This window comes from Anas acuta, chromosome Z, assembly GCF_963932015.1.
Source record: "Anas acuta chromosome Z, bAnaAcu1.1, whole genome shotgun sequence".
In the NCBI taxonomy this organism is placed as follows: Eukaryota; Metazoa; Chordata; class Aves; order Anseriformes; family Anatidae; genus Anas; species Anas acuta.
Window position 1 is genome coordinate 67,525,752 of NC_089017.1, and position 17,506 is coordinate 67,543,257.

The window sequence follows — 17,506 nt, forward strand, 5'->3', positions numbered from 1 at the left end:
AAAAGTAAGAGTTTTCTGTCACTTTGAAGTGCACAGTGACAAGTACTAAGCAAAGCCAGTGCAAAATATTAATGATTTCCCAAAACCCCACCAGCACCCACCTTACATAAGGCTTCAAAAAACTGCTGTACCAACGCTATATCCTTGGTAAAGAGCTGAGGCATTCGGCTGAAACAAGATATTTTTGTTCATGAACATTTGTTGTTTGTTTGTTTTTTTAAATTGTGATGTTTCACTTTTCATTGGTTTTCCCCTCACCTCACATTTTAACTGTCAAACAAAAAGAGCCAACACAGAAAGTCTGCTCTATCTTATCCATTTCCACCACATAGCAGAACACCCCTCAACACAGTTTGGAGACTAAGATATTCTCAGGACAAGAAATTAGATCACCAGCAAACCACTGAACATACCACTTGTCCAGCTATGTGCCCTCTAACCTTTACTGAACATCTCTTAAATTTATGCTTCTGGCAATCCACAAAGTGGAACCATTTTTTAAATTTTATGCATAATTCAAGACCTGCCATTAATCACTGCTAGCAAAGCTATTAGCCAAATGAATAGTTCACTTTACATCCCCAGAGATGTTACAAGAATGCTTATCTCTGCACTGTACACCCCATTGCAAAACTCGCAGGAGATGCAAGGTTTGCTTCTGATAAAAGCAAACAGATTACTCTGGAAAAAAATATTCAATGACCCGTTACTTAAATGGCGTTTCTGTTACCTGGAGAGTTTTCCAACTGCTGAATAAGCCATTGACAGCAATTTTGAATCCTTAAATGATAAAACAAATATAATTCAGCAAAAACAGGACTATATAAAAACTTATCTATCTAATTAAACATTCATTTTACATCTTGTCTCCAAAGTGCTCAAATAGCCTTTCATGGACAAAGAATCCTGGAACATAACCATACCCAAGAATAAAAGCATCAGATAGGAACAGAGGATGCATGCTTTTCCAAAAGAATCAGAAAATTACAAGCAGTGACAAAATGTAAGTTTCCCTTCTGGTCTCAATTAAATTGTATGTTATTTACAGGGGAGCAGCTAAGAAGATTTGGCAAATGTAAAAAACAGTAGCTAAGTGAGACAGAGACATTTCACTGACCCTGAATACCACCTTTATAAAAAGGAAGCTGTTTGTGCAATGGATCTGGCAAATGACCAATGACACATCTGAATATGGACTGTCTCCTTCCTGAACACTTCTTTTTCATGCCTTTCACAATACCAGAGGAGGCTCACACCTCCAAGCTCCAGCTTGGGCCAAAAGGTCACATCCAGTGGTTCAAATGTACCAGCAAAAGGACCAAAGATGCACAAGAGAAGGTCTGCAAAATCAGCTCTGCATAAGATATGCGAGGGAATATCTTGGGGAATCCACCTGCTGAAATTGTACTGCAAGGATCAAATACGCTCTATAGCAATACTGTCACTGGATAACAGGAACGAACGTGTTACCAGCAGTTCAATGTTATATGTGTCTAGCACAATGGGGTGCATGCATGGAGCTGAGGCCTCTGTGCACTCCAAAGTAATGAGGAATAGCAGAGGGATGCTACTCTTGCTTCACTCTTTAGGTTACCAGTGGTATTATTTCCTGAGCCTCTGCAGCTAGTGACCGAGCACTTAACCAGACCTGTTATACAAATAGAATATATTTCCTGTAACAGCCTTTTAAAACACGGTTTTCTTCTCTTCCAAAAAAAAAAAAATCTTAGAAAATATCCTTGGACAGTCACCTCAGCAAACTGCAGGTATAGAGATTTACCAGTTCCCATCATAAACACATTTGTCTTTTCCTTGTTTTATGTGAAAAATTACAGTTCTTTATGCAAAGAACCTTTCAGCTTACCTCTTTGTATTCATTGATCAGCTTTGTAAGTCCATTCAGTAGCATTGGGCCTAACGGCTTTATTTTACTTTCTGGGCAACTGGAATTAGAAACACCAACAAAGAGCACTTAATGCTTCCATCCCTTAAAAATATACTCCATCAGTATCACTTCTCTTTTCATCTTTGCTAAACTGAGAAACTACAGCTTAACATATGAAAGTACAAGCACAACCCCCCTCCCCAGTTATTTTCAAGATTAAGGGAGAAAAACTACCTTCTGGCAGTTATAGTAGTATTTTTTGTCCTTAGTTCACTTATACATTGAATAAATAGGGTGGCCTGTATCTGTATCGCTGGAACACTGTGCTCACTCTTGATTACTTACATGATACAAATATGATGCACAAACTGCAAGGACAGACTTCTCAGTTTTGCATTTGTGTTTGCACCAAAGAGTCCATCGTAAACCACCTGGCAAAACAGAATAAAGAGCAGATCAGAGAGTGTCTGGCCTCACATTCAGAGGTTCTCTAACTCCCCTTCTTTTTCAAGCACCATCGTGACCAAACTCATTAGGAAGTGCAGTTTAGGAATGTATGTGTTACCTGAATGTTAGCTGGGAATGTTTCTGCAGCTTGCCTGGATCGCAGGAGATGAGGAACAATCTTTAATTTAACACGGGTGCTGACTGACTCTCGTTTCATTTCTGGTTTCAGAACAGATCCCTGTCAGAAAGAGAGTTAAGACAATGCAGTGCATCTTTGCATAGCAGTAACTTCTAACTTTACTAAATTATGTTCTGCAAATCAGAATGCACTGGGACAGAGAGAAAAAATACTCAATAGCAAAAGTGTTCACTGAAAGCAGAGATCAAAGGAAGTGATAGATTTAAGAAATATATATGCCTAGATCAACAAACAGATAAGGCAACTCAAAATACAGTTTCAAAAATTACGCATGTATGCAAGTCAGAAAATAATCTTACCTCCTTGGTTTTCAATGGTATATCCCCAAGATACACTTTATACATTTTGTTGATGATAGCAGGATTGTTCCAGTCAATTAAGCTAAAGAAGAACACACACTGATCACCAACTCGTTATGATTCTGACCTTTGGTTACTTTTTGAAACATACATATTTTACAGCATTTTGCATCTTATTCATATTCTTACTTAAGTATTATTAGATCTGATTTGACTTCTAATCACTACTCCCACAACCACAGATGTTATCAGGAGGAATGTGCAGTGATTACAGATCTCACCTACACATTGCAACAATTTTATTCCAAATAACTCATGAGAAATCTACACGCTCACTGCTCTCCCACCAAAACAAGACAAACTATGACTACTGACTGAAAACAGAATGGCTGTTTTTGAACAAATGTCTCCATATTCTTCAACTGCAGTGCTTTGGTATTTCACTGGAGAATAGGATATTTATATTTCTAGGACTATTTCATTTTGGTCTCTCAGACAAACCTGTCTACGCACATGATAGCCATTGCCATGGAATCACAGAATGGTTTGGGTTGGAAACGACCTTAAAGCCCACCCAGTTCCAACCCCCTGCCACGGGCAGGGACACCTCCCACTGGACCAGATTGTCCAAAGCCCCATCCAGCCTGGCCTTGAGCACCTCCAGGGATGGTGCAACCATAACTTCTCTGGGCAACCTGTGCCAGGGCCTCACCGCCCTCTGAGTGAAGAATTTCTTCCCTATATCAAATCTAAACCTACACTCTTTCAGTTTAAAGCCATTGACCTTTTTCCTATCACAAAGTTCCCTCCCTATCTTTCCTGTAGGCACCATTTAAGTACTGAAAGTCTGCAATGACATCTCCCTGGTGCCTCCTCTTCTCCAGGCTATGCAACCCCAGCTTTCTCAGACTTTCTTAGTAAGAGGTGCTCCACTCCTCTGATCACCCTTGTGGCTCTCCCTCTGGACCCACTCTAACAGGTCCACATCCTTCTTGTGCTGGGGGACCCACAGCTGGATGCAGTGCTCCACGTGGGGACTCACGAGGGCAGAGCACAGAGGGAGAATCACCTGCCTTGAACTGCTGGCCATGCTTCTTTTCCTGCAGCCCAGGACACCATTGGCTTTCTGGGCTGCAAGCATGCACTGCTAGCTCATGTTCAGTTTTTCATCCACCATGAATCTACCAGTGGAAGTCTATTTAGGGACAAAACTGATTAAGACTAAGTCCATTGTACATGCAGAACACAGCAGCTAGCAAATCAGAACACTGTCCTTTCAAACCTAATGGTGTCTCAATCTCTGGATTGAGACTTTTCACTGAATGTCTCAAATTATCTGATGCTAACTATTGGAGAGACTTTTGAACACACAGACATACAAAAAGCATGGAATACAAAAATGTAAGCATGCATGTTTCAAGGAACCGGGGGATACAGAACCATCTCATTCTTTCAGTAAAGAAATTGATTACACAAAAGTGATCTTTTAAGTACAATATATTTCTCATAAAAGACATTTAACGTTTTGTATTAATGTGCATTTTGTCCAAACGTGTATTTTGCTCTCCAAGCCCAGAACACCAAAACAAAGGGAAAGATGAGACCAGCAGTAAAGGACAGATTGCATTCCTTCACCAGACTGTGCTCACTTGGTAGAACCACCCCTTCCGCCACAATTGAGACACGTGATGAGACTTGAATGGAGCAGGTTTCACATTACATATCTGACTCCAAGTTAAGTAGCCCTGGACTTCTAGTCATACAGAAGCCACCCACATATTCCACTGACAGACCTATCTCCTAATCTTCTAACATGAGCCAACAAACTTCACATGGTCAATGACTCAGCAAACAGTACTAACAGCAATTACTCCAGCCTCATAAAGAGTTAAAGAGAGAATATTATCACTAGATCATGAAAGCTGGGCTGCAGACAAGCAAAAAGCTTTTATAATGCAGACACCGGCAGCTGCCAAGCTTTCTAGACTACGGTCCGCCTCACAATTACACTGCCTTTACTTCCTAGCTAAATTAAATGAAAGTATGTATTTTCAATTCTGTGATTGAATGATTCTGAGTTGCCTGCTGTGAATCACACAGCAAGGCTTTATATATCCACACCGGACAACGTGGAAATTGAAAAGCAACAAAATGGCTCAAAAGCAATAGCAAAGATGACTGCAAATGGTTACAATTTCAGCTCCAGAGCCTGGTGATTTTTCCAGCTGTGAGGCTACAAGTACTGTTCCAAAACCCAGCCCCATGGCAGATACATGAGGGGCTGTATCAGGCTTCCCTTCACAGCACAGTCTCTCTGGAGCACTACGTGAGCAGCAGTGAGCATCATTAGAAACACTAACATCACCTTTTCTCAAAACCCAAATTTGTACCTTTGTTTGCTCTTCAGTTCAAGGTCAGCTGCAGTGGCAACACTGTGCCTTGTGTCACTGGAGGCCACAACCAGGTGTACAACAGCTTCAAGTTCTGGCACCTGCTCCGCTTCGATGAACTTCACTATCCCCAGCTTGCACTATTCAACAATGTGGAAAGTAAAGGCAGTATTACTGACAAGAAAGTGTGTGTTAAAATAACCACAGCAGCTCAACTGTCTGAAATGCTGGCTTTTGCTTGCTAAGCTGAAGTTCGTTTGTTCTCCCCACCTCTTTACCAGCCTCCTCTTGTCTCCTTTTGAAGCAGCCACTTGCAGCAGAGTACTGGCATACTGATCAGGAATACTCTGCTGCTTCTTGGCTGCAAGGGGCAGTTTCACCAACACTGGATAGTTTTGCAGCCTCACTATCTCCAGGAGGAAGATGCAAGAGGAGGCTGTGGATGTGTCTGCTTCCTACCCAGCTCAGAGAGCTGCCAGCAGGGTGAGGGAGGCACCTCTCACCCCTACCTCACTGTCGGGAATTTCTTTAAGGCATCGTGCCCGAGTCCTCCATGGCATTCCCTCAGGCAGCTAAAGTCCTGGCCAGAATGAACTGGACATTTTCCCTCTAGCCTTCCCTTCCTCTGTTTGCAGCCATCCTTGCCACCACCCCCAGTCCCCTGAGATCAGCCCGTCAGTGCAAATACCTGCTCCAGCAGCTCTGGTGTCCATGGGCTATCCCCAATTACCCTCTTGGCTGCATAAAAGCTCATCCCCGGAGGCGGCTGAGGGATTCCCGGACCTCCCACAGTACTTGACGAAGAGCCTTGTGCTGTGGGCATGTTTTGCCGACTCTGAGATTCATTCAGTACGTACCTAAACAGATGGGAATTGAGTTTCATTAGAGGCTTTACCACTCCACACTGCCAGTTGGATTGTATGTTGTAATACACATAACCTGTATTCTTCAATTAATCCCATGACTTTGACATAAGACAGAATTTTATTCATTTGAGACTCAGCTACCAGTTACCCCAGCATATTCCACAAGAGCTGTAGCTATCTCACTATAGCTGTTTGGAAAAAAAACAGCAACTGCAAAACCCCTTGGTTAAGAAAAGGAAGGATCCACTGATGTTTCTGAAAAGAGTTATCTCAGGTTACAAACCAAAAAGACTGTTCTCTGCTATATTAGAACTCAATGCATAGCTAACACTAGATGTGACGAGGTTATATTAAAAGCTTTAGCAACATTTGTATGATTTCTATGAAAGACTTCAAGCCTAATAAGGGAAATAGTGAACCATATTCAACACAAAGCATCAGGAAGCAATCCCTGATGTCAAAAAATAAGCAAACAAATGAAAATATCTTGAAAACAGCAGTTTCAGTGCTGGGCAGGGAAAGAAAACAAAACCATAAGGATTAAATTTACAGTCTTTTTGTAGGCTGGCAAGTCTAGCCACCTTGAGTGTACATATGTGCCCTCCAAAAGCTACTCTACCTCTCCCTCTATGTTTGGAAGCTCACTCACTGCAACAAGGGATCATAATTTTAGAAGAGACAAACCTACCTGGAGTTCTGTAAGGCCTTTGACACTGTCCTGCATGACATCCTGATCTCTCAATTGGAGGGATATGGACTTGAAGGGTGGAGCATTCAATGAATAAAGAATTGGAAGGATGGCCGCACCCAAAGAGTGGTGGTGAATGGCTCTGTCTTGTGGCTGGTGACAAGCAATGTCCCTCAGGGGTCTGTCTTGGGACCAGTACTGTTTAATATCTTTTTACTCTTTAATATCTTTTGTGGGAGACAGAGGGATTTGGCCAACCTCTTTTCGGTGGTTTGTGGAGACAGGACAAGGGGCAATGGTCACAAGATGGAGCCCAGGCAGTTCCACACCAACATGCGAAAGAACTTCTTCATGGTGAAGGTGATGGAGCACTGGGACAGGCTGCCCAGGGAGGTTGTGGAGCCTCCTTCTCTGGAGGTATTCGAGGCCCATTTGGATGCCTACCTGGGCAGCCTGCTCTAAGGAACCTGATTTGGCAAGGGGGTTGGACCAGATGATCTTTCAAGTTCCCTTCCAACCCCTACAGTTCTGTGATTCTGTGATCTTTATAAACAACATAGACAGAAGAATCGGGTGCACCCTCAGCAAGTTTGCAGGTGACACCAAGCTGAGTGGTGCAGTCACACAGCAGAAGGAAGGGATGCCATCCAGAGGGACCTGGACAGGCTGGAGAAGTGGGCCCACATGAACCTAATGAGGTTCAACAAGTCCCAGTGCCAGGTGCTACACCTGGGCCGGGGCAATGCCAGCCATGAGCACAGACTGGGAGAAGAGCTCCTGGAGAGCAGCCCTGCAGGGAAGGGCTTGGGGGCTCTGCTGGACAAAAGGCTCGACACGAGCCAGCAGTGGGTGCCTGCAGCCAGAAGGCCGACTGCGTCCTGGGCTGCACCAACAGAGGGGTGGGCAGCAGGGGAAGGAGGGAGGGGATTGTGCCCCTCTGCTCGGCCCTGGGGAGGCCCCACCTGGAGTGCTGCGTCCTCCTCTGGGGCCCCCAGCACCAGAAGGGTGTGGGGCTGTTGGGGCAGGTCCAGAGGAGGGCCATGAGGATGATCAGAGGGCTGGAGCTCCTCTCCTGTGAAGAAAGGCTGAGAGAGCTGGGGATGTTCAGCCTACAGAAAAGAAGTCTCTGGGGTGTCCTCATTGCAGCCTTTCAGTATCTAAAGGGAGCTTATCAAAAGAGATGGAGACCAGCTTCTTGCTCAGGCAGATAAATGGAAAGCGGGGTTTAAACTAAGAGAAAGTAGATTTAGATTAGATGTTAGGAGGAAATTCTTCAGTCAGAGGATGCTGAGGCACTGCAAAGGGTGCCCAGACAAGCTGTGGATGCCTCATCCCTGGAGGTGTTCAAGGTCAGCCTGGATGGGGTCCTGAGAAAACTGCTCTAGTGGGTGGCATCCCTGCCTATGGCAGGGGGGTTGGAACTGGGTGATCTGTTAGGCTGATTCCAGCCCTGAGCCATTCTGTGATTCTCTGAAGAACTGTTTTTCTCCAGCCAGCCATTCTCTGTTCTGCATTCAGCACACAGAGAACAAAAGGAAGTAAGCAGTCTCAACAATGAGAATAGCTGTTCATCCCAAGTCTCCAAGATTAATGCTTGATTAGCCAAAACTTTAAACACTTACTTGATTTTGAGCTTTAAGCCCTAAAGTTAAGCTTTCTGGTTGTTTTACTGCATGCAGACTGGCAAGGCTCATTCACAACCAGGCAATGACTGAGCAAGATCTATCAGGCATAACTTCGCTATCAACAGCAATAAAGTCTCACCCCAGGGAGCAAGACTTGAAGAGAGAGTCAACCAGTGCCACAGGTGAGATGAAGACACACTCTGTGCACCTTCTGGAAAGAAAACGAAGCTAAAAAAGTACAGACCACTACTCCTTTCCCCCTGCCCTCTGGTATTTCAAAACTAGTTGTCATGCTCTGCCAGTGTACAAAAGCACATAAGGAACTGGAGCCTCATTGAAATGCCAGAGGACTTCACCTCCTGAAGCTACAGCCACAGTAGCATTGGGGTGAAGCTAGCAGCATTCACCTAGGCAGGTAATAAAATGCAACTGACAGGTATGAGCTGTGAACACAGGGGTAGGTTGGGTGTTTTAAACTATAAACCACAACACCCAAATGGTAAGGACACGGCCCCCAAAACATGTGACAGGAGCACGACTTCCAACAGAACTATGTAGAGAAACATCTGGTGCTCATTATTTTAAAAGTAATTGTTTTTTAGGTTAATCCACTTGAGTAAGGTGCTCAAAAAATCCTACTGCAATCAATAAACTATTAGACGAAGAAATATGTTCTAGTGATAAAATTATTTCTACTTTCCTTCAAGTTTCCCAAGTGTTAAGAAGACATTAAAAAATGTATAGAAAATAGATTCAGAGAAAGAGCTGCTTTCAGACACCAGAAGATTCCTAACAAGCAATGATCAGTAAATTCAAGTTGCTCTGTAAATCATTCTTGCTTTCAGAAATAGTGCTCACACCAAGACAACTCCGTCACAGTTAAAATACTCTTCATCCAAAGACAGATGCAAGAGAAAGGTTTGACAACTGAGAAGTACAAATATTCAGAGATTATGCTTACTTATGACATTGGAGGGTCAAGCCTCAAATTCAACTGCACAAGTATAAGCACACATTTTGATTTGCTTTCTGTTTTACAGGTTGGGTTGCTTAAAAGATAGCCCACGTCTCATAGCTTCCCTTTGATCTCAGAAGAGGTCAAGGAGAGGACAACATTAACACCTGATTAAGTCGAAAATAGATGTTTTGTTAAATGTATTGATCCCATTCATACAATTAGGACCCTACTATAACATGTAACTGACTGCATTTGAGGTAGAAAATAACAGCATACTTTGAATAAGCTTCCATAGGTGTGGTTTGTGATGTTTCACACATCAAGAACACAGGATTACCGGATAAGACTGGTATTTAACTTGTACTTACCCATAAGGCATAAGAAGAACATCCAACATAAAGTCCAAAAGCAGCTGTACAGTCTTTGGTTTCTCAGCAAGATTAAATGGAGAAGCTGCTGCTTTCAGTGGTTCAGCAGGGTATTTCATGTGAAAAAGGGTTGGTATTAGAAGATGCATTAGGCTGAAAAACAATTACATTTACTGCAACCATTAAAAAAACACATCTGTTTGTTCTTAACATTAAAGAGAAAAATCTTTACAAACATACCTGGTCCTTAACAGCAAAAAGTACTTAACAGAACTTTCAATGATTCACAATCCAGCAGCCTCTATTTGAGACCCAATGTACTTAGCAATGGAAGACAGAAGATAAAGCACCTACACAGACAATGTGTTTATTATACACCACTACAGACAATTTTTCCAAGAGTCTCTTTGCCTATGTACTTGATTTTTGGATAGGGAAAAACCATGTTCCCAAAGAAAACATTTTTTTACCCTGATCTCAAGAACAGGAGCAAGATTTTACTGCAAGACCTTTCTGTACTATAAGATCATTTTAAAAATACCTCTATACTGTCACAGTGCTGTAGAAAAAATGAAAATATGATTTTAATGACAATTTCCAGTAACATCCTGGTGGAAACATCTCAGTGTAGGTAAGCTGCAGGATCATAATTAATATTTTTCTACAAGTGCTTAGTATACAGCAGCTCACCACTCCTGTGGTGATAACATCACCACAGGGAAAAAAAAAAATCAGGAAATGATACAAATGATTTTACTAAATGACACAAGCAGAATATACTCCAAAAATGCGTATTCATACCTATCTTGCTGTGGTTGAGGTTTCCCTTCCATTGCAGTGAGAAGAGTTGGAGCCAATTCACATTGTCTTTCCACAGGCAAACGGGGGTATCCCATCTTAACATAAATTATGGTAAAATTCTAAGGAGTAGAAAAAGCACACAGTATTAGAATAGAACGAATGAAATATACATGCTTTAAATTCTTCTTGTATGCTGTTATATAAATGGCTGTTGGAAACAAACTACGTTTTTTAAAAGACCAATTTTTTAATTCCAAGGCTCACTGGATTGACAGCTTTTAAAGGGGAAGTTCAGCAAGACTTGCTGACAAAGAGTTGAAGAATAACAATGCAAAAATCCCTCTCTAGCTTCTCCTACTCACTGTCTGTTTCACCAAAAGCAGCTTTACCTAAGCCATAGCTTCAAGGAAATAAAATGCAATGTTTTCACTTACATATAACCAAAATAGTAGGTGTTATTAAATAAATAGTCACCAACATAGCAAGTTTTCTCTTGAAACATGTAATAAAAATAAAATATTTTATATATAAAAATAAAAATATGGTGTAATAAAAGTATCACCATATTTAAAAACTGTGAATGCAACCCAAACAGAGTCTTATGACTGGACAGCAGAGCGGTACTGAATATTAGACTATCTTTAATTGCTAGCACATTGATTCAAATAGCTCAGAACTGCAGAGATTATGTATTCAGTGACCTGGTTGAAATAAGTATGCAAATTTAGTAAAAAAAAAAAGTATCCTTTTTTTTTTTTTTAAAAAGTACTACTAAGAGGTTAAAAGCTATTGAAGATGAAGAGCTGAAGACAAAAGGGACTTTTCTAGTCTTTAGTTCATTCTGATAGTTCCTCTCAACAAAGATTAATTGAGAAAAAACACATTAACAAAAGATAATTACAGAATGGTGCTGGTGATTGTGCAAGTTCTTTTTCTCTGGCTTGCCCTGACAAAATGTGAGCCCTAGTTACGATCCAGACATCATCTGCTGATCACAAGTACCACTCCATGATCAAAATAAATACTAAGTTCAGCTTGTTAAAAGGTGGAGTAAGGAGGAGGAGGCTGGGGATGTGTACATGCAGGGAGAGGGCTGACAGACACAGTACACCACCAGAGTCCAAAGCAGTGCAGGCCTCAGCTGCGTGCCTCCCTTGGTGGCAGTTATTTGGCAACCAAGTACAAGCTGCAATTCACAGCAGGAAAAGCTTCAGACAACGAAACAGACCTACATGGTGTTGAAGATGGAAGAATTATGCTTCTCTGTAGATGGGACTTACTAAAATTTTATGAAGCCCACTAATTCACTGCATAGAACAATATGTATCACGCAGATACATCAGTGAACACAGATTTTTCATGTGTGCTGCCAAAAAGCACAGTTTATGTCACACTTGTCTTCAAACAAGATGGTTCTTTTACTGCTCTACAGAACACAGGCAGACTAGAAGCCCTCAGTCACTCCCAAAAGGAGAACTCTGGATAATCCTACTTGCTTACAGACAACCTGAGAGTACTTCTACATGACTGCAGTTTAAAAGTTGCAATATTTTTCCTTCTGAGGCATCACATTTTCCTTTTATACTGCATATGAATTGGTAACCAGGTAAGATGGACAAAAAGTTTCCCTCTGATTTTATTGCTTTTTCATGGTGAGGACTTACAATAGATCTACCACAACTGAAATGAAAATTATCTTCATTAATGCAACAAAACATTTTAAAGTTATTTTTGCTTTACCTAATTAGGTGTCGTTGAACAACACCTAATCTATAAAATATTTTCATCTTCTCTTGCTCAGCTAACATCCTGACCCTAAAACCACACAAAAATGCGTTCTCGTGTTCAGAGAAATGCAGATGCTTTAATCAAGACGCTGATCCTGCACATGTCAAGAAGGATTGGCAGTGGCTTGCAAAATAGGGCCTCAACAATAGGCCTTCTGTAACACAAGCAGTGACATGTCATGGATTCATGAAAAATCAAGAGTGATTACCAGTATTTTAACAAAGTCAACAGAGTAGCTATTTTATGAACATAATTTTCACCCACACCAGACTATAAAGTTTAGTTTAAAAGAATTGCTTAAAACATCAACCTCATTACAGAAAGACACCTGTTAAGAGAACTGACAGAAATAAAACAGGAGTTTTTTAAGAATATTCTGCTTGTTACAAGTAAATTGGCAACTATTCTGATAAGAACCAATACTTACAGTGACAAAAGACACTGCAGAAGGATCTTGATATTGAACCAGCAATGTCTCTACTGGAAGCTGGATTTTTGGGCGACTTTTGATTCGCTTATTCAGATGAACGAGCAACTCCATGACCTGAGAGGAAGAAAACAAGAAATCCTCTAAGAACCACCAGTGATTTTACTACACTGGACTCCACACGTCCCCAGTGCACTAGGAAGGTATATTGCACACAAGTTGGGATGGAGCTTCCTGATTACTTAGTCTCTGAGAAAATGGTGTGCACTATTAACTGTGCTACCTTGAAGCCACCCTGACATGTCTCAAGTCACTATCAAACACATCAAACAGCTCAAACCATGCCACAGCCAACAACATCACGAAGTAGAAATGTGAAGAGGAAGTGATTACTGAAAACGACCAGTTCTTTCTACACATTTAGCTGCTACCCCTCAGAATTCAGCCAGGCTTGGAAATTTGCATCACTGCTGTCTGGGATCTATCTTTTGGCTGCAGAGTAACACCAACTCACAACACAGAACAAAAAGCAAAAACAAACACACAAAACCCATCCATATGAAAGTTACCAAATAACTGTATGAAAACTAATGTTTGGTGCTGAATAAGATAGAACTGTAATTCTTTAGTCAGGAGGAGCGGTGTCCTTTGTAAATCTTCTAAATTGGATGCTGTAACTCAATGGAGGAACTTAAGAAACTACAGTAATCTCCAGTATCTGGAGCAATGGGTTCAGAGAAATCACACAGAGCACCTGCAACTACCACATAAACCCTACCAGACTCTCATGCAAGGTGGTGCAAAAATATCAGTGGCACAAAACAGAGTCAGCTCAGCTTCAGTAAAACCAGACAGCCAGTTCCAGAAAGTCACAGACGCATGGTGACTTCAAGCAATTCAGGTCAAGGAGCCAGGGGCACGCTGTCCTGAGCTGTTGATGGCTCATTACCTTAGTAAAGGCATGGTGAAAAAAGCAGCTAAATAGCTGTCACTGAAGTTGGTGATGGAAACATCTGATTGATATGCATTCTGACCTGCCTGTCATCTAAAACACCATCTTTGCACCCGCTTCACAAGTAGATATCAAACAAAATAACGTCCAGATATAATCCAGAGGAATTGCATGGCTGACCACAAGCAATGGGACTGAGACCAGAGATAAGCTGACAAAGTAAAGCTGAAAGCTATCAACTTTTCATATTGATAAAAATTCCCTTTAATTTAGAGGGGAATAAAACTGTCTGCACACACTGAGAAGAAGAGAAGCATGCACATGACATTGTAAGTTTGAGGGAACTGTTCATATTGCCCTTGACAGCTGTTAAAAAAAATGGGTTGGATTTGGTTATGTGAGAAGGTTTAGCTCATGCCCCGCTTCTCTAATCATTAACATCGAATCAGTGCGCTAATGATCTCAACCAGCAGTACTTATCTGAGCTGAATCAAATATCTGCACTTTTGAGCTTGAGTGCTTTGTATGTTTTTACGTTGGCATCATGCAGTATGCAGAGAGATACTATCCAAAATGGCACAAACACTGCCAGTGCATCAGAACTTCTTGGAGCTGAGAGAACTTGCACTGGATTAGCTGTGCGTGTGACAGACGCTGGGCTGGTAACTGCTTCAGCAAAAGACATCCTAGAGCTGAACTTACGTCACCTGTTAAACTGTGGCTTGAAGAGGGATTAGATTACCTTTTCAGATCAAATTGGTTAGGAGGACACATGCATTGCGAGCTTATTCGCATACCTAGACTATATCCTAGACCTGAAAATGGACGAGAACAAGGAGTTCAAATTATTAAATAACACAAATAGTATTGCTATGACATTCACAAAATTAAGGACGGGGTAAAACCAAACAAAGCAATGTATTAAGGCAGCAGGAGGGAAAGGAAATTTTATTTTTCCCTTTCCATTCTAACAGCGTAAGGTTGAGGAGAAAGTCAACCTGGAGGTTCAGAGTAAACTTACAGTCTAATCAATCCATCTGCTGTATTGAACCTGACTGGGTTTGCATGGCAAGGGTTTGGCAGCAGGGGGGCTGCAGGGGTGGTCCCTGTGAGCAGTGCCCAGCAGCTGCCCCATGTCAGAGCAGAGCCAGCTGCACCCTGTGGGAAGGATGCATGCTTGAGCTGCTCCTGAACAGCAGCAGAGAAAATGTTATGGATTGACCACAACCCCTGCTGCTCACCCACCTGCATCGCTGGGGGCAGGAGTTAGATGCATTGAAACAGAAGCTGAGCCTGGGAAGAAGGTGGTGGGAGGAAAGGTGTTTTTACTTTGCTTTTAGTTCTCACTATCCTGCTCTGTTATTAACTGAAAATAAATTAATAAATAATAAATTAAATTAAGGAAAGCCAGTAGATGTAATATTGTTGGATTTCAGCAAAGCTTTCAGTACTATCTCGCACAGCATCCTTCTGGACAAAACGTCCAGCACAGAGCTAGACAAGAACATAATGCAACGGGGGAACAATTGGCCAACAGATTGGGCTCAGAGGGATGTAGTAAATGGGGTTACATCAAGCTGGAGACCAGCCACCAGGGGGGCTCTGCAAGACCCATTTTAGGGAGTTCTCTTTTATGTTTTCATAAATGACTTGGATGCAGGACTCACATGCATTCTAAATAAATTTGCATGCAACACTAAATAAGGAGGAGCCAATGCTTCCCTTGAGGGTAGCGAGGACTTGCAGCAAGACCTTGACAAACTAGAGCTGGGCATCACCAACTGCATGGCATTTAGCAAGAGCAAGTGCTGGATTCTGCACCTGGGACAGGGCAACACTTCATATACATACGGACTTGCCCTGGCAGCCCAGAGGGGCTATGATTCTGTTGTGCATCATGCTAGGACTCTTTGATAATAGCAATACATAATATTATTGCTACAAAAGTTGCAAGAGATACCTGACAGGAGACAGCAGAGTTTTGTCACTGTGCCTACAGTTAGTCACTGGGTGAACAAATTTTGTGCTTCTCTTTTCTCTACCCCATCTACTTTTTTGCCTTTCTTTTCCAATGTAAGGAGTGTTCACGTAGAAAGCCATATTTGCCTTCCTTCCATTGCCTTAACATGATTTTGAGGCCAGGGTTGAGTAATGGGCACATTCTTTACTGTCCACCAGGCACGATTAGAAAACTAGGTGTTAGTGTTTAGAAGCCATGAGCATTTGAAAATAAACCAGACTTCTTAGACACTTTCCACCAGCTTAGTAGAAAAATAAGAGCAAGTACCAAATTGAAAAGCTTAGTTCTGACATAAGTAGCAGAAGAAGACAAGGTGCAGATTAAACAGATTTATCTGCATGTTACTCAGTGTTAGTGCTCGTTAGAATTAAAAACTAAAAGTGTTTTCCCCTTCTCTCCGTATCACTGATAAAATATTTTGATGTCTATGTACAGAATCAAACAAAAAAATCAAAACCAAATACAACTTATTGTTATACTTTGAATTTATATCAGAAGCAGAATACTGAGAGAGTCAACTTCCCTTCTCTGATAATGACAAGAGCAGAATCCAGGGTCATTGACTGGATTTGACAAATACCAGAAAGCACTCTTATGTTCTTATGATACCATCATCATCTTGTACAGATAATAATCTATAGCTTAAGTATATAAAAGGGGGAAGAGGAAACAAGTTTTATTTCATTATTCATTCTAACACAAAAACTACACTACATTATAAGAATGACGCGTGACTTTGAGAGACCTCTCAAAAATCTAATTTTCAAAGGAGTAGTCCTCCCTCTTTCCTGAATCTCACATCGTTCCAGAGAAAAGAGAATGCTTTCCAGATTATAAATGGAAAAAATGGTATCTCTATCCATGACAAGGAAGTTAAAGCTAGAAGACACAAACCATTCTGTGATTCTATGAAAAATATCATTTAAAAATACCCTAAGGAATATCACAAGTTCGTTGGGTGCCTTCCTTCACAGTTTTAAGAGCACATAAGCATGTATTCAGAAAAACCCTCCTTCTGAGTCTGAACATTTGTCCTTCAGCATCGTGGAATGGTTTTTATGGCTATGGATCCACTTTCATGTGATCATGGCTGGGACCACGTTTTGTATAAAATCTGTGCTCCAGTTATTGGCAGGTTCTGATTTACTGCAGAGTTCAAGTGAAGGTACAACCATTTCCCTATTTCTTCAAGACAAAGAGGGGAATCTGGGTCATGCCCCCAGGGACCCCCATATCCTTCCTCCTCTCCAGCAGCTGACCAAGAAATCCCCTGTTCACTCTGAGAGCCAGCTTCTCCAGTGGTCTCATCCCTAGAGACTACGTTCTCTCCGACTGCTAGCACCATGATACCTTCCTCCTGCCCCCAACACAGAGTCCCTCACCCCGAAAAAGAGCTGGAAATGGAATTTAACAAGACAACAGGACAGACTGTGCTGACCAGATGCAGGACAAGGACAGGCAAGCATACCAACCAGTGAGTTGCTTACATGCCACTGGTCCTTTTTATCTATTCTTTCCTCTACTGTACCACAATTGCTTCTCCTTAAGTCACCTCAATCCACCCCTTTCACCACATTTGGTTCCTCTAACCATCACATAGTAAGGCTTGTGCAATCCCAAAGTGCTCTTCTACTGCACCTCACTGCGTCCACTACCCCTAGGCAGCACCCCCTCAGTTCAAACAGTGCTTTGATGTTGGCTCATGTCACCTAACGCAGCGAAACAAATTCCTCAGGAACATACTGAATTCTGCCTCCAAATTGGTTTGTTCCTTAGTCCTAATTCCTGCAACT

At 41.8% G+C, this 17,506-nt stretch overlaps 1 protein-coding gene across 2 annotated transcripts in view; it reads right to left on the reverse strand.

Annotated features, from left to right (window-relative positions):
* The window catches only part of ECPAS (Ecm29 proteasome adaptor and scaffold), a 60,690-nt gene that overhangs the window by 35,751 nt on the left and 7,433 nt on the right, over positions 1-17,506 (reverse strand). For both annotated transcript variants that reach the window (XM_068666262.1, XM_068666261.1), the window contains exons 3-13: positions 12,742-12,858; positions 10,527-10,645; positions 9,726-9,878; positions 5,909-6,077; positions 5,221-5,360; positions 2,831-2,912; positions 2,451-2,570; positions 2,231-2,316; positions 1,865-1,943; positions 731-780; positions 102-168 (exon numbers count right to left, since the gene is read on the reverse strand). In XM_068666262.1, the coding sequence (XP_068522363.1) occupies positions 102-168; positions 731-780; positions 1,865-1,943; positions 2,231-2,316; positions 2,451-2,570; positions 2,831-2,912; positions 5,221-5,360; positions 5,909-6,077; positions 9,726-9,878; positions 10,527-10,645; positions 12,742-12,858 (1,182 nt within the window). The remainder of the gene's footprint in view (positions 1-101; positions 169-730; positions 781-1,864; positions 1,944-2,230; positions 2,317-2,450; positions 2,571-2,830; positions 2,913-5,220; positions 5,361-5,908; positions 6,078-9,725; positions 9,879-10,526; positions 10,646-12,741; positions 12,859-17,506) is intronic.